Below are 22,347 nucleotides of genomic sequence, written 5' to 3' on the forward strand. Positions count from 1 at the left end.
AGTACTGCACTTTCTCGACCTAGCTAAAGCCCGCTATCAGCTGATGTCACAGAACCAGTCCGAGCTCTGCGGGGATGCTGGCAATAATCTCAGGATCTGCCCATATGCCTGGCACATATGACTGGCAACTGACTCTGCCTCTCAGCACAACAGTGAGAGCTTGAGCCAGTTGCTCCCGCCCCCTACACAGCCTGGTGTTCCACTGACAGAGCAGAGTGTCAGTGACTGGCAGTAGCACTGGCTCTCTGTTTACTGAAGACTGAGAACTGTGTGATCAGTGGTCTTTGATCACTCCGTTCTCGGTGTAGAGGCGTGGGGTTTCAGCTGCTGCTGGGATTGGTGCTCAGCCATCTAGGTGAGTATTAATGTGTTTTTTTTTTTCAGATCCCACACTTTTCTTGTAAGGCTCTAGGGCAGGGGTCTCAAAGTACCGGCCCGCGGGCCATTTGCGGCCCGCGGACCGGTTATAAATGGCCCGCAGGCAGGGTGGGGGGTGCCGCAGAAGTGGGGGGAGTAGATTTTCTTCACATGCAGAGTAGCGCCTGAAGCGTCTGTAATAAGTTCACTTGTCTGTCATGTCACGCTGCGGCTGCTCCCCGCCCCCCCGGCGGCCCCCCCTCTCTTCTCGTCCATCCCTATTTGCTTGTGATATCACCTAGGATGGACAAGAAGAGAGGGGGGGCCGCCGGGGGGCGGGGAGCAGCCACAGCGTGACATGAGAGAGAAGTGAACTTATGACAGACGCTTCCTGCTTTACTCTGCATGTGAAGAAAACCACAAGTAAACGCTGACCTGCCATGTACCCTGATTGTGCCCTCATGTGCCCCATGTACCCTGATTGTGCCCTCATGTGCCCCATGTACCCCTCATGTGCCCTATGTACCCTCATGTGCCCTGATTGTGCCCCATGTACCCTGATTGTGACGTCATGTGCCCCATGTACCCTGAGTGTGCCCCATGTACCCTGATGTGCCCCATGTACCCCGATTGTGCCCTCATGTCCCCCATGTACCCTGATGTGCCCCATGTACCGCGATTGTGCCCCCATGTCCCCCATGTACCCTGATGTGCCCTGATTGTGCCCCATGTACACTGATGTGCCCCATGTACCCTGATGTGCCCCATGTGCTCTGATGTGCCCCATGTGCCCCATGTACCCTGATTGTGCTGTCATGTGCCCCATGTACCCTGATTGTGCCCTCATGTTCCCCATGTACCCTGATGTGCCCCATGTACCCTGAGTGTGCCCTCATGTGCCCCATGTACCATGATGTGCCCCATGTACCCTTATGTGCCCCATGTACCCTGATTGTGCCCTCATGTACCCTGATTGTGCCCCCATGTGCCCTGATTGTGCCCCATGTGCCCTGATTGTGCCCCATGTGCCCTGATTGTGCTCCATGTGCCCTGATGTGCCCCATGTGCTCTGATGTGCCCTGATGTCCCCCATGTACCCTGATGTGCCCAATGTACCCTGATTGTGCCCTCATGTGCCTTAATGTGCCCCATGTACCCTGATGTCCCCCATGTACCCTGATGTGCCCAATGTACCCTGATTGTGCCCTCATGTGCCTTAATGTGCCCCATGTACCCTGATGTGCCCTGATTGTGCTCCATGTGCCCCATGTACCCTGATGTGGCCCATGTGCTCTGATGTGCCCCATGTACCCTGATGTGCTGGGCTCTGTACCCTGATGTGCTGGGCTCTGTACCCTGTGTGCTGGGCTCTGTACCCTGATGTGCCATGTGCCTTGTCCTGATGTGCCTTGCCATGCCCCGTACCCTGATGTGGCCTGTTGTGCTGTGCTCTGATATGCTGGGCTCTGTACCCTGATGTGCTGTGCCCTGTACCCTGATGTGCTGGGCTCTGTACCCTGATGTGCACTATGCCCTGTACCCTGATGTGCGCTGTGCCCTGTACCCTGATGTGCGCTGTGCCCTGTACCCTGATGTGCTGGGCTCTGTGACCTGATGTGCTGTGCCCTGATGGTGAGTGGTCAGTGTGTAGTGGTCAGTGGGGTGTGTAGTGGTCAGTGTGCAGTGTAGTGTACATCGTGCAGTGTAGTGGTCATCGTGTAGTGTAGTGGTCAGTGTTCAGTGTGTAGTGTTCAGTGTGTAGTGTTCAGTGTGTAGTGTTCAGTGTGTAGTGTTCAGTGTGTAGTGTTCAGTGTGTAGTGTTCAGTGTGTAGTGTTCAGTGTGTAGTGTTCAGTGTGTAGTGTTCAGTGTGTAGTGTTCAGTGTGTAGTGTTCAGTGTGTAGTGTTCAGTGTGTGGTGTTCAGTGTGTGGTGTTCAGTGTGTGGTGTGCAGTGGTCGGTGTGCAGTGGTCGGTGTGCAGTGGTCGGTGTGCAGTGGTCGGTGTGCAGTGGTCGGTGTGCAGTGGTCGGTGTGCAGTGGTCGGTGTGCAGTGGTCGGTGTGCAGTGGTCGGTGTGCAGTGTAGTGGTTGGTGTGCAGTGTAGTGGTTGGTGTGCAGTGTAGTGGTTGGTGTGCAGTGTAGTGGTTGGTGTGCAGTGTAGTGGTTGGTGTGCAGTGTAGTGGTTGGTGTGCAGTGTAGTGGTTGGTGTGCAGTGTAGTGGTTGGTGTGCAGTGTAGTGGTTGGTGTGCAGTGTAGTGGTTGGTGTGCAGTGTAGTGGTTGGTGTGCAGTGTAGTGGTTGGTGTGCAGTGTAGTGGTTGGTGTGCAGTGTAGTGGTCGGTGTGCAGTGTAGTGGTCAGGGTTAATAATGCATCCACTGACACCTGTGCTGGTGGTAATAATGCATTCGCTGACACCAGTGCTGGGGGTTAATAATGCGTTTGCTGACACCAGTACTGTTGTTTTTGAAGTTTGAAAGTTTGCATGCGGCCCCCCATGGGATATGAAAACTCATCTTGTGGCCCTCAGGTAATTTGAGTTTGAGACCCCTGCTCTAGGGGGTATGAACAAAACTGCATAGTATCCCATATGGGGGATACTTCCATAGATATACGGTATTTAAGTTCTACCCTAATCTGTCTAGGCTATTTTTGAATTGTGAGGGAGGTACTTACTGTGTGGTGGAGAGAAACTATTCTGTGTTGTATGATCCCATCCATGACAAAAGCTGGAGAGAATGTACATGATGTGGGGACACCTGTGAATTCCTGTGCGCAATGCCAAAATGTTGATATACATGAATACTATTTTTTTTATTATTATTTTTTTTTATATTATACGAATTTGATTATACTAAAGTTTACATTTCTCTTTGAGTGATAAAAAAAATCATTGAAAACTAAAAGAAAATGGCTCAATGTTGTAGGTCTCACATTTTTTCTGTTGTATTCCTTTATAGCACAGCCACTGTCTGGAAGGATCTGAACCCATTTTGGGGGGAAGAGTTCACTCTACACCTCCCACTTGGCTTCCACACACTCTCATTCTATGTGATGGATGAAGACACAATTGGGTAAGATGGCTTGCTTTTCCTCTTGACCTTTTTTGTAGGACTTTGAAAACTCTACTGTCATGTGTCTTTGTGTATATACAAATATGGACAAATTTGTTGGCAGAAATAATTGGCTCTTAAATTGATATTAAAGGGGTTGTAAAGGTTTGTTTTTTATTTTCTAAATAGGTTACTTTAAGCTAGTGCATTGTTGGTTCACTTACCTTTTTCCTTCCATTTCCCTTCTAAATGTTTTTTTTCTTTGTTGTTTTCTTTGTCTGAATTTCTCATTTCCTGTTTCTCCTCAGTAAGGTGTTCAGTAAGCTGTTCTAAATGACTTTCCATCGCTCGGATCATGGTGGAAAGCTTACTGAGGAGAAACAGGAAGTGAGAAATTCAAACATAGAAAAAAAAAACATTTAGAAGGGAAATGGAGGGAAAAGGTAAGTGAACCAACAATGCACTAGCTTAAAGGAACCTATTTAGAAAATAAAAGACGAACCTTTACAACCCCTTTAAGCCTAAAGGCAGACATTTATTGAATTGCAGCTCACCATAAGTGTGATATTTTATATATATATATTTATATATATATATATATATATATATATATATATATATATATATATATATATATATATATATATATATATATATATATATATATATATATATATATATATATATATATATATATATAATTTTTTTTTTTAATGAATGTAAAACCCTTATCTCAAAATGAGCAAACCTAGTGCTGTAACAGTTTAAAATGTGTTAGCTGGAGTTTTATTTAAATTTGTTTAAATCTGCTAGTACATCCAACACTCCCCTCCTAGCAGACTGATAATACTGCTTACCAAAAGTGTCTCTGTTGCATCTTGAATCGGAGTGTGGGCATCTTAAAGTGATTGTAAAGGATCATTTAAAAAAAACAAAAAAATACACATATCTTACTTACCTCCACTGTGCATTTCGTTTTGCACAGAGTGGCCCCAAAAACCGACTTCTGGGGTCCCCCGGTGGCTCTCGTGGCTACTCCTCACTTCAGATAATCTCCTAGGAGAAGCGCTCTGCTGAAGGGTTACATTACGTGCACGCTCCCGAGTCTAGCATTCTGCATCTATAGACATGCATGCCAGACTCGATCCCGCCCCCGGTGCCTGCATCATTGGATTTGATTGACCGCAGTGGGAGCCAAAGGCTGCGCTGCTATGAATCTATTGAATCGGGACATGAGACACCAGCTACAGATGTTCCCGAACATAAGATAAAAGTGTCCAGCACTAAAAAAGGGGTTTCACCTTAATGCATAGAATGCATTAAGGTGAAAAAACATTAGGGTTTACAGCCCCCTTAATACAGGAGGTGTGTTACTAGCTTAAATTACAAGGTGGAAATGGGGAGGAACCCCCCCAAAAAAAGAAGAAGAAACCTAATGCGTTTACCACAGCTACTGATTGGTAAACTGCAACAAATTATATTTTGGATTTAATACCACTTTAATGTGAAATTTGGTTGCACAACACTGAGAAGTTATTACCTGCAAACCAGCATCTCTGTAGCTCTGGTGAGACCTCTTCACCTGTCAACAGGCAGACTGGCCCACTCTTATAGAGCAAACTGCTCGAGTTGTCTCAGGTTTGAAGAGTGCCTTCTCCAGACTGCATGTTTCAGCTTTCTAAAGTGGGTTTACTAGGATTTAGATCGGGGCTTGTAGAAGGCCATTTTAAAATAGTCTGTTTTTTGTTCTAAGCCATTCTTGGGTGCTCTTGGCTGTGTGTATCAGCTGGGAACATAGAGCTGATGTGACTTGCCTCATTTGTCCAAAGGATATCCACCAGAAGAGCTTGCCGATATGCATTTTAGCAAATTCCAGTCTGATTTTACGTTTTTCTGTCAATAATGGAGTCATCCTGGTTATTCTTCCTTTGAGCCCATTGTAGCTTAAAAAAATAAGGATGATGCCATCGGATACTTGTGTACCTTGACCTTGGAGTTCAGCTTGTATCTCTTTCGAAGCTTTATTTGGCTCCTTTGCACACTGCCTTTCTGTTCAATCTTTTTTTTTTTGGTTGCAGGAAAAAAAATTGCTTCATCTATGGCTGGCCTTAGTCAGCTTAAACCTCATTTGCATGAGTCAAAGATCAGTGCTACTCAATTTGTGTGGCACAGACTAATTCAGCTGTGCAACAAGAATAACCTAAAAATCATCAGGGGATACTTTTAGGTTTGAAACTCAAAACCTTTTTCATAGTGATCTATTAAATGGCATTCTGTCTGTTTTTACAGTTTTCCTTGGATGGTTAAAAAAAAAAGTAATAGAACTGCTGAAATGTTTACCATTCCCAGAGAAATGCTGTGCCAGGGTCCACTGAGTGCTGATTGCATGTCTGAAAGCCTGGATGCTGGGTTATGTGAACTATGCTGAAAGAGACATTGAGCCAGTGTAAACCCTTCAGCAGAAATCACATGACCAAGTGCCTAGTTCTGAAGCTGCATTTTCTAAATATGTCAGTTTTTGATGATCCTTGTTTATTCATCCCAAAAATGCTGATTACATAGATGTAATGTCAAAATTTACAGTAGTTCTGCCTTAATGCCTTCCTCGTTGTCTGTCTACTAAGGTTCTAAAGCAGTCAAGTGGAGGCATGTTGACCTTCCACACCAGATCCAGGGTCACTGTGTGTTTTGTGTTTACACATTGTCATGTGCGTAGCAGTGACATGTCTGTCTATATATCTTTATGTGTCCTGTCTTGTCACAGTCACATGAAGTCAGTGTTTTTTTTTTCTGTCTGACAGGCATGATGACGTTATAGGCAAGATATCACTCACTAAGGAATACATTGCATCACAACCAAGAGGTAAACCTTCCACGCATATGCTTGAGATTTAGGAAATTGTCCTATAAACCGCAATGCATAAAATGCAATATTTATAAAACATGACAGTGTAGTGATGTGCAATCATGGAAACTAGTCAGATGCCAGCTTTAGGAAGGTTTGTGTACTGAGACTAATGGATTTTGACCTTTGTGTTTTTTTACTATGCACATTACACATCATGGAAAAAAGCAGAGTATACAGTCGCACCAAAAAAAAGCACTTGCTTGGTGTTTATAACTACAACATGGCAAAAATCCAAACTAGTCATTTTAAATATATTTTATTTTTCTGCCATCTAGTATGTCTCAGTAATTACCACGTCATTTAAAAACTGGCTTTACAAATTACCCCAAATGTTGTGAAGGGGTAAGTCCACCTAAAACAGATATTAAATACTAATCAGATATTACAGTTTTTACAGACCATGGGAAGGTAAACAACCAGACAATTTCCTATACAGTGCATCCAGAAAGTATTCACAGTGCTTCACCTTTTCCACATTTTGTTATGTTGCAGCCTTATTCCAAAATGGATTAAATAAAAAAAAAAATATTCGAAATTCTACAAACAATACCCCATAATGACAACGTAAAAGAAGTTTGAAATCTTTGTGCATTTATTAAAAATTTAAAATTAAAAAAATGTACGTAAGTTTTCACAGCCTTTGCTCAATGATTTGTTGAAGCACCATTTTCACCAATTACAGCCTCAAGTCTTTTTTAATATGAAGCTACTTGCTACTATTTTTGGGAAGTTTGTCTCATTCTTCTTTGCAGGACCTCTCAAGCTCCATCAGGTTGGATGAGGAGCGACAGTGCACATCCATTTTCAGATCTCTCTGAAGATGTACAATCGGGTTCAAGTCTGGGCTCTGGCTGGGCCACTCAAGGACATTCATGGAGTTGTCCCATAGCCACTCCTTTGTTATCTTTGCTGTGTGCTTAGGGTCATTGTCCTGTTGGAAGATGAACCTTCGCCCCAGTCTGAGGTCCAGAGCGCTCTGAAGCAGGATTTCATCAAGGATGTCTCTGTACACTGAAAAAAATGTGAGGATGACAGATCCTCACAATGACCTTCTGTAGAGACAGCAGGGTTAAGGCTTAATGTAGATGGGACGTTTTACAACCTCTCCTATACAATTCACCTTGACAGATAGTAACCGATGTTTAAAAACGTCCATTTGACTCGTGTTGCAGCGTTTAGCAGCGTTTGCTTTTAGAAGCTTTTTTTTTTTTTAAATGGTCAAAAATGTAAAACGCCTATAAACTAAACACAGCTAAGCTTACCGCGTTTACAAGCTGTTACAGGCGTTTGGCGTTTCAAATGCCTCTAGACATCCATCCTGAACTCATTTTCTTGCTTTCCAAAAAATGCTTTTAAACTCAACTGACTATAAACGACCCTGTGTACATGTATTGATAAGATAACCTAGAGGAAAGTTCAGGGGCAGCTGAAAAAAATGCCTAACTGCTCCTAAACTTCCATTTTGCCAACACCAGTGTACATGTAGCTTAAATAAAACATACTTTATTGAAAACATTGTACAAAAAAGTAACATTAAGATTAAAATACCACACTACCACCAGTGCAAAAGATGAAAAAGACAACAGCACACCTCAATCATGCATGTCTTTCATTCACACCACCAGGACAGGGGGGGATTGAATTTCAATGGAGCTGAACAGTGTAAATCACCAATTGCACAATAAAGATTGCAAATGGGTAATCATTGCTAAGAAGCCGAGTATAGGTTGCTGTTCATGGATCTGTAATTGAATGGTCACCCCAAGGACAGAAAGTGCCCATAATTTAAGGTGGGTATCACAGAAAGTTGAAGCCTAGATGGATCACTGCTGCAGGATCAGTGATGTAACTGAAAAGAAAAGAAACTGCACTAAGGCAGACTAAGATAAGAGTTCAATCTTTGTTTCATCAGACCAGAGAATTTTGTTTTTCATGGTCTGAGTCCTTTAGGTGTCTTTTGGCTAACTCCAGGTAGGCTGTCATGTGCCTTTTACTGAGGAGTGACGTCTGGCCACTCTACCACACATGCCTGATTGGTGGAGTGCTGCAGAGATGGCTGTTTTTCTGGAAGGTTCTCCTCTCTCCACAGAGAAACCTAGAACTCTATCAAAGTGACCATCGGGTAACATATTAGGTGAGGTTGAAAAAAGACACAAGTCCATCAAGTCCAACCTATGTGTGTGATTATATGTCAGTGTTACATTGTATATCCTTATGTTGTGGTCGTTCAGGTGCTTATCTAGTTTTTTGAAACTATTGATGCTCCCCGCTGAGACCACCGCTTCTGGAAGGGAATTCCACATCCTTGCCGCTTTTACAGTAAAGAACCCTCTATGTAGTTTAAGGTTAAACGTCTTTTCTTCTAATTTTAATGAGTGGCCACGTGTCTTGTTAAACTCCCTTCCGCAAAAAGGGTTTATCCCTATTGTGGGGTCACCAGTACGGTATTTTTAAATTTAAATCAAACGTCTCTTCTCCAGAGAGAATAAGTTCAATGCTTGCAACCTTTCCTCATAACTAATATCCTCCAGACCCTTTATTAGCTTTGTTGTCCTTTGTACTCACTCCATTTCCAGTACATCCTTCCTGGTGCCCAGAATTGGACAGCATACTCTAGAAGTTAATCCCCTTTTTAATGCATGCCAATATTCTATTTGCTTTGTTAGCAGCAGCTTGGTATTGCATGCCATTGCTGAATTTATCATCTACTAGGACCCCCGGGTCCCTTTCCATTCTAGATTCCCCCAGAGGTTCTCCCCAACGTGTATTGATTGCATTCATATTTTTTCAACCCATATTAATTATTTTACATTTTTCTACATTAAACCTCATTTGCCATGTAGTTGCCCACCCCATTAATTTGTTCAGATCTTCTTGCAAGGTTTCCACATCCTGCGGAGAAGTTATTGCACTGCTTATCTTAGTATCATCCGCAAATACAAAGATTAAACTGTTTACCCCATCTTCCAGGTCGTTTGTGAACAAATTAAATAGGATTGGTCCCAGCACAGAACCCTGGGGGACCCCACTACACACCCCTGACCATTCCGAGTACTCCCCATTTATCACCACCCTCTGAACTCGCCCTTGTAGCCAGTTTTCAATCCATGTACTCACCCTATGGTCCATGCCCACGAACCTTATTTCGTACAGTAAACGTTTATGGGGAACTTTGTCAAATGCTTTTGCAAAATCCAGATACACCACGTCTACGGGCTTTCCTTTATCTAGATAGAGGCTCCTCATTGAAGGTTAATAGATTAATTTATTAATCTTAAGTTTCCCAAGTCTAATGATGACCTCTGTTAACCATGCAGGTGCCTCCTGTGATGTGTCATGAGGATAAACACTGCAGTTTTAGTTACTAAAGCCCCCCCCGATTCCCTCGTGAAGACTGAGGACAAAAATAAATTCAATACCTTCGCCATCTCCCCATCCTTTGTTACCAGATGCCCTTCCTCATTCTTTATGGGGCCAATATGGTCTGTCCTCCCTTTTTTTACTATGTACATACTTAAATCATTTATTGGGATTTTTTTGCTCTCCTCCACAATGTGTCTTACATGTTCTATCTTAGCCGCCCTAATTGCACCCTTACAAATCTTATTGCATTCTTTATTAAGTCTGAATGCCGATGATGATCCCTCAACCTTGTGTTTTTTGAAGGCCTTCTCCTTTGCTTTTATATGCATTTTTACATTGGAGTTAAAGTGATTGCAAAGGCTCGTTTTTTATTTTTATTAAATAACAAACATATCATACTTACCTCCACTGTGCAGCTCGTTTTGCACACTGTGGCCCTGAGCATCCTCTTTTGGGGGTTGGGATCCCTCTGCGGCTCTCGCAGCTTCTCCCTGCATCAGATAACCCCCCTAGGAGAAGCGATCTCCCGAGGGGTTACCCGCGTCATTGTTTGACAGCAGCGGGAGTCAATGGCTGCACTGCTATCAATCTATCCAATCATTAGTCGAGACACAGTGGGGAGAGGGACAGCGCGTCCCCACCAAGGTAAATATGGGGCTCAGGTAAATAAAGGGGGGGGGGGGCTGGGGGGCCGGTCACTGCCAGGTGTTTTTTCACCTAATGCATAGGATGCATTAAGGTGAAAAACACAAGGGTTTACAACCCCTTAAAACCATCCAGGACTTTTGATCGCTCTTTTAAATTTATTACCCAATGGGATGCATTGGCTAATGCCCTTATTTAATATGCTCTTAAAGCAAACCCATCTCTCCTCCGTGTTCTTTGTTCCTAAGATTTTCCTAAGCCTTCTAGCAAGGTTCATAGTTTAGGGAAGTTTTGAAATTCAGTGTCTTTGTATTCCCCTTATGCTATCTATTTGTGTGATTTATACTGAAGCCATTCGACCTGTAATCGCTGTTTCCTAAATCCTCCCGTATTTCCACATCCATGATCAGGTCTGTATTGTTGGTAATCAGTAGATCCAGTAAGGCTTTATTTCTAGTTGGTGCGTCTACCATCTGACCCATGACATTTTCCTGCAAGACATTTGGGAACTGGCGAGCCTTAGACGAATGTGTGGTTCCCTCTGCCCAGTCTATGTCTGTATATTTAAAATCTCCCATTATGATAACGCTTCCCATGCTTGCTGCTAATCCAAATTGTGATAAGAGGTCCATCTCCCCCTCCTCCCTCAGGTTAGGGGGCCTACAGCATACTTCCAGTATTTTCCCTTTAGCTTAATCCCTTTGGAGCTCTACCCATCAGGATTCCACCTCCTCCCTAGCTCACTTAGTGATGTCATCTCTCACATTCACTTGTACATTATTATTGATATATAGGCATACCCCTCCCCCTTTTTTACCCTCTCTATCCCTACGATAAAGAGTATACCCTTGAATGGTTTCCAGCCAATCATGAGAGTTGTTAAACCAGATCTCTGAAATTCCCACATAATCCAAATCCTCTCCGTACAACAGTATCTCTAGTTCACCCATCTTGTCCCATCCTGGCACTGGTGAATATGCCACATAGTTTAGACCGGTAGAATACTATCCTCTTATTGAGTGTTCCGAGATTGCAACTAGGACTTGTTACTATACTTACCTTGGGTTTATGTGCTTTAGTTCTCAGTCATCTCCCTGACTACAGCCCGTCTCCCCTGATCTCTCTGTTTGGCTGCGTGGCCCACTCTAAAAAGAGTCTTGGTGGTTCCACTTCTTTATTGATGATGGATGCCACTGTGCTCATTGGGACCTTCAATGCTGCAGAATTGTTTCTGTACCCTTCCTCAGATCTGTGCCTTGATGCAACCCTGTCTCTGAGGTCTACAGGCAATTCCTTGGACTTCATGGCTTGGTTTGTGCTCTGACATGCACTGTTAACTGTGGCACCTTATATAGACAGGTGTGTGCCTTTCCAAATCACATCCATTGAACTGAATTTACCACATGTGGACTCCAATCAAGTTGTAGAAACATCTCAAGGATGATCAGTGGAAACAGATTGCTAAATTTTGAGCATCATGGCAAAGGCTGTTAATACTTTATGTACATATAATTTTTTCATTTATTTTTAATAAATTTGCAAAGAATTCAAATAAACTCCTTTCACGTTGTCATTATGGGGTATTGTTTGGAGAATTTTGAGGAAAATAATGAATTTAATCCATTGAATAAGACTGTAACATAACAAAATGTGGAAAAAGTGAAGCGCTGTGAATACTTTCTGGATGCACTGTATATTCCAGGGACTCTTTTGGTTAGATCTCTGCTCTTATGCCTCAGAGTTTGCACACCTGCTGTAAACATTATGATGGGATTCCCCTGTCATTGTTTGGGTTTTAACTCCTATTATTGGGAATGCAACAGGAATTGCTGGAATGCAGTTGAATGGAAACCTCCTGATTGACAGGATCACGGTAAGGATTTATGGCTGGGGAATTTTGCTCTTGGATCATCCATGACATATAGGAAGTTGGTGGCTCACTCATCCCATTAAGTTCTACCTGTAACTAAAATGTCACGTTTCGAGGAGGGTCGTCCGTTTTACTATGTAGAGAAAGTAAAATATTATGTTTGTTCTTCAGGTATTGACAGTTGGATTAACTTGAGCTGTGTAAATCCTGATGAAGAAGTCCAAGGAGAGATCTACCTTGAGTTACATATAATGCAAGATCAACACAAATGTAACCTGCACTGCCATGTCTTAGAGGCCAGGTAAATGCTGCTAACTATTCTGTACTGGTAATTCCCTGTAAATGTATTGTGATGTAGTAGACCAGTGGTCATCAACCCTGTCCTCAGGGCCCACTAACAGGCCAGGTTTGCAAGATAACTAAAATACAACACAGGTGATATAATTTTCTGCTCAGTGATTGCAGTATCCTAGTCTGCATCTCCCCAAGGTAATACATAAAATCTGGCCTGTTAGTGGGCCTTGAGGACAGGGTTGATGACCACTGTAGTAGACGATATGTTTTTGATAAAAAAAAAAACAGGGAAGATATTGGGGCAAAGATTAAGTAGTTGTCATTTGGGTCATGTTATTGTTGTGCCCCCCTAAGGGTATTTTGTAAAACCCCAATAATCACATGTTGCTTTCAAATTAAGAATTGCTTGCATTGATATGGCTATTTATGACCTCCATAAGGGTCTATAACAAGCACCTCAGAGGCTCTTATTATTTGTGCGAAGATGTTTTCCAACAAGTTGAGCAGGGCCTTAACCTTCTTCACTATTCTATGGAGTAGAAGGGATCACATTTACTGCATGCATGCTGCTACCACCATTGGCCAAGCAAAGTTACAAGTCCTTGGGCTCCAGACACCTATTCAGGATAGGCAGACAGGGACATATCTACCTGTTTTATAGACAGCATTTTTTTTCTGAAAAGGCTGTTCAGCATACACTTCTTCATTCTACACTACACTTCAGTACACTAACACGCACTGCACCTCAGCACTCACCATCTCTAAATCAACAAGCATTTCGACACTTGCCTCCACTACACCAAATTTCACTTTACAACTCACCACTCACAGCCTCTGCACTGGAGCACACTTTGGCACTTGCTGCCACTACATCAATGCATACTTCGGCACTTTCTGCTACTTCACTGGCGCAATTTGACACTCTCCATTACTACACTGACATTTATTAAGACACTGGCATGCCTTTAGCACTCTTCACCGATACAACAAAGCACGCTTGGATATCTATTTTCACTGGATGTATTTGCCCTGTTCAACGAACAAGCACACTTTTGCTTGTCATGTATGAAATAAATAAGGGTAGTCTACAGAAGAAGGAAGAATAAGGTAACCTAATGACTTATGGTTTGAAACCAAAGCAAAGAAACCCCAGGTATAGAGGCAAAGAGGCCATTAAATTAATAAAAAAAATATTCCTGCCAAAAGGATTAGGATATGTTTACAGCTAGAATAAACCCCTTCAGAAGCATGGTATTATATTTATTGTTCCTTGAAGGCACCAACCAAAAAGAAGAAATTTCATTATATGAAACTTGTAGAATGTAAACTTGTTCAGAGCAAACTGATGATTTTTTTGTGGCAGATTTTCATGGTGTTTGGTAGGTTGCATCTGTGATCTCTAGATTTAATATTTTAACATTTCCATTTTTTCCATACATATAACAGCACAAACCTGGGCACTTCAAATTGAACAAATTGAACATGGAGTGAAAAAATGCAGAGATTACTTTCAATGAAAAAAACTGCATATTAAAGTGGTTCTAGAGGCGATCTATTTTTAATTCTAATGCTGCCTAAAGGAAACACCCCACTAACTGTAACACCCCCCCCCCCCTCAGTCTCTAAACATTTACCATGCTCCTCTTACTGATTCAGTGCTTTCCCATCAGAAGCACTGCTCCTCAACTTCCTGGTCTGGGCTGAGCTGCACTTTGTGTGTCTCTGGACGCATACAGCTTGGGAGCTTGGGTTGGGAGTGAGCCTGCATGGGTGCTCCCATAGCAAAGGGCTTGTTTGGGGCACCTACGGGAAGGAGGAGTGGAAAGTGCTGGCAGGGGACCGCCAAAAGAGAGGTAAGGGGCTGCTCTGTGCAATATCATTACTTTATTATTATTTAACCACATAAGGACTGCCTCCTGCACATTTACGTCTGCAGAATGGCATGGCTGGGCACAGGCACCTGTACATGTACATCCCCTTTTAAGTGCCCAGCCGTGCGTTAAAACTATCCCCTATTTTATAAACGCTATAAATTTTGTGCATACTAATCGTTAAACGCTTATTGCGATTTTTACCAAAAATATGTACAAGAATACGTATTGGCCTAAACTGAGAAAAGAAAAATGTTTTTTTATATCTTTTTGGGGGTATTATAGCAAAAAGTAAAAAATATTGTTTTTTTTCTTCAAAATTGTCGCTCTATTTTTGTTTATAGAGCAAAAAATAAAAACCGCAGAGGTGATCAAATACCACCAAAAGAAAGCTATATTTGTGGGAAAAAAAGGACGCCAATTTTGTTTGGGAGCCACATCGCACGACCGCGCAATTGTCAGTTAAAGCGACGCAGTGCCGAATCGCAAAAACTGGCCAGATCCCTTTTTCTGCGTAATGGTCCGGGTCTTAAGTGGTTAAAGCAGCCAGAAGGTCCATCCGTGTGGACAGCTAACATAATGTGAAAATCTCTACTAAAAAAGGTCTAGGATACCTTCTATTTGCAGGGAGAACATTCATTTCACAACATGTAACAACTACCATTCCACATATTGGGTATTGTGTCACAGAACTTAATATGGTTATGATCATGGAAGAACTAACAGCTACCCTGTATGACTAATACCCAGTCTTTGATACAGCATGGAGCACTTGGTTTGACTTTTCTAGTACTGATCACTTTCAACTTTTTTACAATAATGCAGGTGCTGTTGGGTCCTACTCAGGCTGCTCCCCCCCCCCCCCCCCAAATATACCCACTTCCCTTCTGTGTAAGCATAGTGCCAGAATGGCCCTTAACTGTGTTCAGCACTTCACAGACTACCCAGTGGAGTAGTAAACAGTCTTTCCAAACTCAGCACATTTGGTACTGCCCATAAGCCACTGATCAGCATACTCTCTGCTTGATTGTATTTTATATTATACCTACCTCAGATGTTTTGATATTACCCATAAGAGAGTCTGTCTCCTGCATCTGTCCACTTGGTTGCCTTGCACAGCTACTGTAAAACATTCAGTAAAGAAATAAGAACTGTTTTTGGTGCTATGGCCCTTTAACATGACCTGTACCAAATTCAAAAATAATTTTACAAAGTAGCACTATTAATGCACCAAATACAAAAATAATTACCTCTAGTTCATAGATGACAAAACAGGAGGCAATTACTCTTATGCCGCGTACAAACAATCGGACATTCCGACAACAAAACCGTGGATTTTTTCTGACGGAATGATGGCTCAAACTTGTGTTGCATACACACGGTCACACAAGTGTTGTCAGAAATTCCCAACGTCAAGAACGCGGTCGCGTACAACACTATGACGAGCCGAGAAAAATTAAGTTCAATGATTCCGAGCATGCGTATGATTGATTCCGAGCATGTGTAGGATTTTTGTGCGTCGGAATTGCATACAGACAATCGAAGTTTCTGACAAAAACGTTTGTTGTCGGAAAAATTAAGAATCGGCTCTCAAACATTTGCTGTCAGAAATTCCGACAGCAAATGTCCGATGGAGCATACACACGGTCGGAATATTCGACCAAAAGCTCACACGAACATTTGTTGTCGGAAATTCTGATCGTGTGTACGTGACACTTATTGGCATACAGAGACCGGCAGAGTGCCTGTCTGCAGTGTAGCCGAGTGGCATTTTTGCCTCTGTGACTCCCTCCCTGTCAATGGTTAAGGACGCTGTTGGCTTCACTGTTGCAGTGGAGACTGAGAGGGAAACTGAGACACTAGTTCCTCATCGAGTCCACACTCCCCTTGGTGATTGACAAGCAGGCAGTAGGTGGATTCTTTAACCAATGGCAGGCTGTCTATTTGTCATGTGGCGACCCACTCAAATTCTAAAAAGAGTGTCTTAAATGATGAATTCCATGGATTCTTTTAAAAAATATGTAAATCCCAACTTATTTTTGCCTCTGTAAGTCAAGGTTAGTCCTGCCCTTCCCAACTGCTGACAAAACTGTAATTTTTTCTCTCTCAAATGTGATATACATTTTTTTATTTATTGTTGCAAAGATTAACCAGTAACAAAATCAGAAAATAATTAAAACGTACTTTTTTTTTTTTTTTTCCTGGCTGACAATAGTGTATAGAACCTGAATGATTGCTATGGGTGAACGCCACACATTATTTATTACTGCCTCATTAAAAGGCCACCTGTGTCCTTTAGCTGTTGTTTAAGCCTGACTGTATTCCAGCATTGCCTTTTGAATGCATGCCGTTTCCTAAGATAGCAATAATTATTTGTACTTGAGAAATTGCAACTTCGATTTTCACACACCATCTTTTCTTTCTGCCTCAGCAGCTGTCATAGACAACATATTTAAATGGTTCTTTTGTGTTACTGCAAAAGGCAGTGCCAAAAATATCAAGAGTTCTTCATAAATGTCAGCTCTCTGCCAGTAATCCTTATTTGCATATCTATGAGGTCAGTAACTACTGCCAAAAATAGTCTCTCCGTACCCAAGACAATAGTTGTGTCAGGGAACCCTATTATTCTAAACTTTTCAAACTTTGCTTATCTCCATAAAGGTTCTTCCAAATGGTTTTATTCACAAATGTATGTGCTTGGGAAATGCAACCTTAGATCTAGAGATTTAATAGACAATTTGCCAGCTTTGCGCGTGAAGCAGAAAAGACTGTAGTTTCCTAGCAACAGGTTTATGTGCTTAGCAACCGAAGAATCATTTGAAGTGTGGGGATCGCTGGGCCTGAGGAGTATGTGAAGGGCTTTCACATGGAGAAAAATAACCGTGTGGAGGGTGGAATTAATAACTGGCACTCTATGGCACAAAACAACATAGTGGGTGTGTTGTGTTTTAGTTAGCTAGCACATGGTTTCCAAACAACGCAGGGAAATGCAGTGTAGTATGTTAAAAATAATGATATTTTTTTACATACATTATCATAGATGAGGGTAAAGGAGTTGGCACTATGGGGGACACTAAGAATGGCTGATGCTCAGCGTTTTATTTATAAATGTGGAAGCGTGGCCGCTAGTCACTTGCTTGGTTGTTCAGAACAATTCTCCCTTTTCCTCCTTTTATTTTTTAAAATAAAGGATCCTAGTGCATGTCATGTTTCAGCACAGAGCCACAAGGAGTGGCTGTGCCTAACACAGAACAAGGATTGTATACAGAGCAATGACTTACTTTAGGGTTTGTGTTGAGTAAGTGATTGGGTCAGAGATTAGCAGTAAATAAAAAAATCTATGAATTCTTCTGTCCCACCATCAGTACCTCAGATCTCTGTTAAATAGAGCTATGTTGATCGAAGAACCTTCTGCACCTGACATACTTTTGGGTGTGTTGGATGCCAGTTACCTGACTGCATGCTTTTTCGTGCATCAGCCCCTATGTCAATATTGTGTCCAGTAATAATGTGGGGGCAGGTAGATTGAACCGCAGCATGTGGGTGACCAGATATCCAAGCACCCCTAGGTATGTGTCAGATGCTAATGGTTCTTCAGGTTGTATATTTAAAAAAAAAAAGCAAAGATCTGAGGCATGGGCGGCAGGAAAGGTATGTTTTTAATAGTTGCAGAGTCGACAAGTGGATGTCAAGGAAATGTACTCCGCTCCTATTTCCTGTTGTAAGATGACAACACAGAGCTTTTGTAGACCAAGTGTTGTCAAGCATCCCAGTTGTCTTGCTAAAGTACTTAGCCACTGCTACTCTCGGATCCAATAAACATAAAGGCTCTTCATTTTGTAGTTTCAGATTAAAACTAAGAGGCTGTTTAAGATAACACAGGATGTGCATACACGACAACTTAGAATTTCTGACAAGATCAACCATTTTTTTTTTTTTTGCACTTATCAAACACATATCCCTAAACTCTTGCAATGATATATTTGACAAACAAATATGGAGCAAATACGAGAAGTTCCTTAGGGTTTGTAACCACTTCGTAAAATAAGGACACTTGCAGGATTTATATGCGTTCTTGCCACCTACAGCTGTGGGCAGGAGCATCCAATTTCTACCTTGGAGGTATGCCATTCTAAAGCCAGCCATACATGGATCAAACTTCAGCTGGTTCAGCAGAGGCTGGCTGAATTTCATTCCATGTGTGGGCAAGGAGATTGTATAGAAGCCAATCTACCGATCGATTTCTATACAACCGCCCTGTCGCATTTTCTCGCTTGATCAGCGCCGCCATCTATAGCCAGCAGCGCTGATCAGTGTGTTCTGACAGAGGGGAAGGATGTCAAAATATAACCGCTCAGTAGGAGTGAAGTTGAATGAAAAGAAATGACCCAATGTTTTATTACGGTCACTTGATATTTTAAGTACTTTTTAGATTTTTTATTTGATATGCGCAAAGAGAGATCACATTAATACTTAAAAGTTGTAATTTGTTAGAAGCAATGACAGATACAGATAAAGAAAATATTAAGAATACTTAACTAAAGGTGCTGTTTCCGCCATGGGTCTCGGAACATGGCTCAGGTGACCACAGACGCGTACCTCCATGAGGTAGCTCTGATGTGAGGCAAAGACCTTATAGGATTTGGCTGTGGTAATATAGAACTTGTGTGTAAGGAAAAAGACCACCCCTGGCCAACAACCCTGGTAAGCAACAATATGACCTTCACATTCCTGAGGGGAGGGGCCTAGCTTGTCCATATAGGCAGTTCATATGCCAATAGGAGGAGTCATGCAATGTAACCAAAATAACTGGGATATTAGAGGCTGTAATAGATATTTTTGAGGCCAACCTTAATAAGGAATATGAAATATGCAATTTCCCCAACACCCAATCCCCCATCCACACATTTGAGGTGGATGGGGGAATTGGGTTATTTTCTTTTCATTCATTACGCTGGTTCCTAATGCTGGGTACACAAAGGCTGAAAATTGGCTGAAAATAGTCGGTTCTGCACAAACTGGCCAACTTTTGGCCCGTGCATACAGCTCTTATCAGTCCCACGACTGTCTTCTGTCAAACTAGCATGCTAGAAAAACAGAATCTGATCACGGTGTTCTGGTGGGGAGGGAGGATTCCCCCGTCAGAACAGAATAGCTCAGCAGGGGAGATTGCCAAACTAACATTGTATAGTTAGCATGGCGACCTCCCAGTTTATTTAAAAATAACAAACATATCTATATTTGTCTGCTCTGTGCAATAGAATTGCACAGAGCGGCTTCAAACCTTCTCTTTTCGGGTCCACCACTGGCTCCTGGCCCCGCTTCCTTGTCCAGTGCCCTCATGGGGGTACTTGTGCGTCCCCTAGTCACCTGCTTTGATTGACGGCACAGGGTGCCAATGGCTCCTGGTGCCCCAGCAAAGCCAGCGAGACCCAGAAGTGAGGGGAGAGAATAGCTGCCGATGTGCACAGCACTGAATGTAATGGGTGCTCAGGTAAGTAAATGGAAGGGGATGCTGACACTTAAACATTTTTTACCTTAATGCAAGGAATGCATTAAGGTAAAAAATATTTAGGCTTTAAAACCCCTTTAAGGCTGAGCCTGTGTTTTCAGAAAAATGATATGCTTTTGTATAGCTTGATGAACTTGTTTGTCATACCTTTGAAAAGTTCCTCAGTGGGGTGAGCTTAGTTATGGAAACATTTATTTCAGTTCCACTTTCCTTGAATTACCTGTAATGAAATTAAAATTACAAGAATAATGAGTGAATTTGAGGGCGTTGTTAGGAAGAAATTTGAGTATCTCTTTTTTGGAACCATTCACGGGAAAAGTTAGAAATCCTCCCGGGTGGGACATACTGCAGTCCTTTCCCCTGATTTAGATAAGGAAAAATATATCACTTTAGAAGGAATGCAGCTGATTAAATGAGGACCATATTTACCATCACTGCAAAATTTGTATTTAATACCTTTTTTATTTTTGTTTTTATTGTCTTATTGTTGCATTAAACTCTTTGGAGAACATGAGTACTCGTCTTTTTTCCTTCCTTCCTTATAATGAAAGTTGTCAGACTGGTATGCACCTTTGCTAGTGATTTCAGTTTGAGGCTGATTTAAAATATGACGTTCCTTGTTGTGTAAGATTTCATCATTCGCCTCCCCAGAGATTTGGCGCCTCGGGATATCTCTGGAACATCAGACCCCTTTGTACGTATCTTCTGCAACAATCAGACCTTGGAGACCTCGGTAAGTACAATACTCCTCTATGAATGAGATAATTGGCTACTGTACAATGACACTTTTTTCATTTGTGATTGCTCGACATACACAATCACTTTCGCCTAGTACACATGGGCCGAATGTCGGGTGGTTTCTATTTAAACTGGCCGGTATTCTACCCATGTGTTCTGGAAGCGGTCCGACAGAAGCTGGCCTTATGTCAAAGGGGCGTGACCTAAAAGGAGCATGTCCCCTGTCAAAATACGATTCACAGCAGGGGAGATCGCTGAACTAACATCGAATTGTTAGTACAGCGGCTCCCCCTGAGCTGTCAGTTATTTTTTGTTCAACTCTGCTGCATTGAACGAAAGAAAACTACTAGTGTGTACAAGGCTTTAGTCTCCTTTTTGCTCAAGGCTTCTTTCATTTGTTGTATAAACCAAGTTTTAATGAAATCCAGACTGTGTAGTAGTGTTTACTAAACATTTGTTGGAATTAGGTTAAAGTGACACTAAACTCTGGTATAAAAAAAGATTTAAGTATGTACCGTATTTATTTCCCTTCTGTTGCTTTCAACCTATGGCAAAACTCCAAATATCTTTATTTTTTTTTTGATTTATTTTTTTGGAGCGTGGCTACGTTCTTTCTTTATGGTACCCACTGTATGTATGTTCTTGGCCACCCCCTCTTGCTTGCATTGAGATGGAATAAGGACTGTGAGATTTATAGTGTTCATAGAGAAGTGCACATGACCACGACTAACGTACACTGCTTGTCCCAACAAACAGAAGCAAGGGGAAAAACGGGAGGTTTGGCAGCTCATGAGGGTTGTTATAAAAAGACAGAAAAACACTGTAAGAAACCATTTCATGAAAAATAGATTACAGAGCCATTAAGTAGTGGTGGATGCGTATGAATTATTTTTGGAGAATATGGATATTGTTTAGTATCATTTTAATTTTAACTTGAAATCATTATAAATACGTCTTACGAACTGTGGTAAATGGTAAGAAAAAACATTTAAAGCTGAACTTCAATCATCTATTCATTTAAAAAAAAGTTTTTAATGTGTACACAGAACTAGCATACATTTTACTTCTAATATTTGTTAACTTTTATACCCTGTACTGCAGTGGATGAATAAACCAGTCGGGCTCTAGTGATTTACTCAATGTTTTTAGTCTAACACCAGGGGAATGTTAACAGGAAAAAACAGAGTGATGATCTCACTGTGTTCCTTCTTCTTTATTGGCCCAGGATGTGGTTTGTACTGAAGAGGATCATCTTGCTTAAAACGTATCTAAACGCAAACAAAAAGATTACATTTCAGTTTATTAGCTACTGTAGTGGCTGCATTTGTTTTCTTTTTTTTTCAGGATTTTTCCTCTTTAATTTCAGTGGGTAACTCTGTGAATAACATGATTTCTGTCCCGTCATAGTTACATTACCTTACTGTAATGGATCTATGGAGGCAGCCATAATTGTCACACAACTGGATCAGAAACATGCATTTTCTCATCTCCATTATAGTCATTTTTAGGATTGATCGTTTATTCAAGAACAATATGACTGTTTCTGTTTTCTTTTTAGCATACAGACAGTGACAAGGACACTGCATTTCTGGCAAGATTAGCAGCCACCACATCTAAGGATTTGTAAAATGCAACAAATGATTTGTTTTTTGGGGTTTAGATACGCTTTAACTACAGTGAGGTCACAAACCTGTTTTTTCTATCTAACAATATCACAACACTGGCTGAAGAGCTACAAATTA

At 41.8% G+C, this 22,347-nt stretch overlaps 1 protein-coding gene across 3 annotated transcripts in view; it reads left to right on the forward strand.

The window, feature by feature from the left end:
- Positions 1-22,347, forward strand: part of RASAL1 (RAS protein activator like 1) — a 162,234-nt gene that overhangs the window by 93,723 nt on the left and 46,164 nt on the right. For 2 of the 3 annotated variants that reach the window (XM_040351928.1, XM_040351929.1), the window contains exons 3-6: positions 3,312-3,425; positions 6,206-6,267; positions 12,362-12,491; positions 20,519-20,600. In XM_040351928.1, coding sequence (XP_040207862.1) covers positions 3,312-3,425; positions 6,206-6,267; positions 12,362-12,491; positions 20,519-20,600 — 388 coding nt within the window. The remainder of the gene's footprint in view (positions 1-3,311; positions 3,426-6,205; positions 6,268-12,361; positions 12,492-20,518; positions 20,601-22,347) is intronic. The other variant, XM_040351930.1, reaches the window with a different exon arrangement.

Source organism: Rana temporaria, chromosome 1 (genome assembly GCF_905171775.1).
Source record: "Rana temporaria chromosome 1, aRanTem1.1, whole genome shotgun sequence".
NCBI classification, from domain to species: domain Eukaryota; kingdom Metazoa; phylum Chordata; class Amphibia; order Anura; family Ranidae; genus Rana; species Rana temporaria.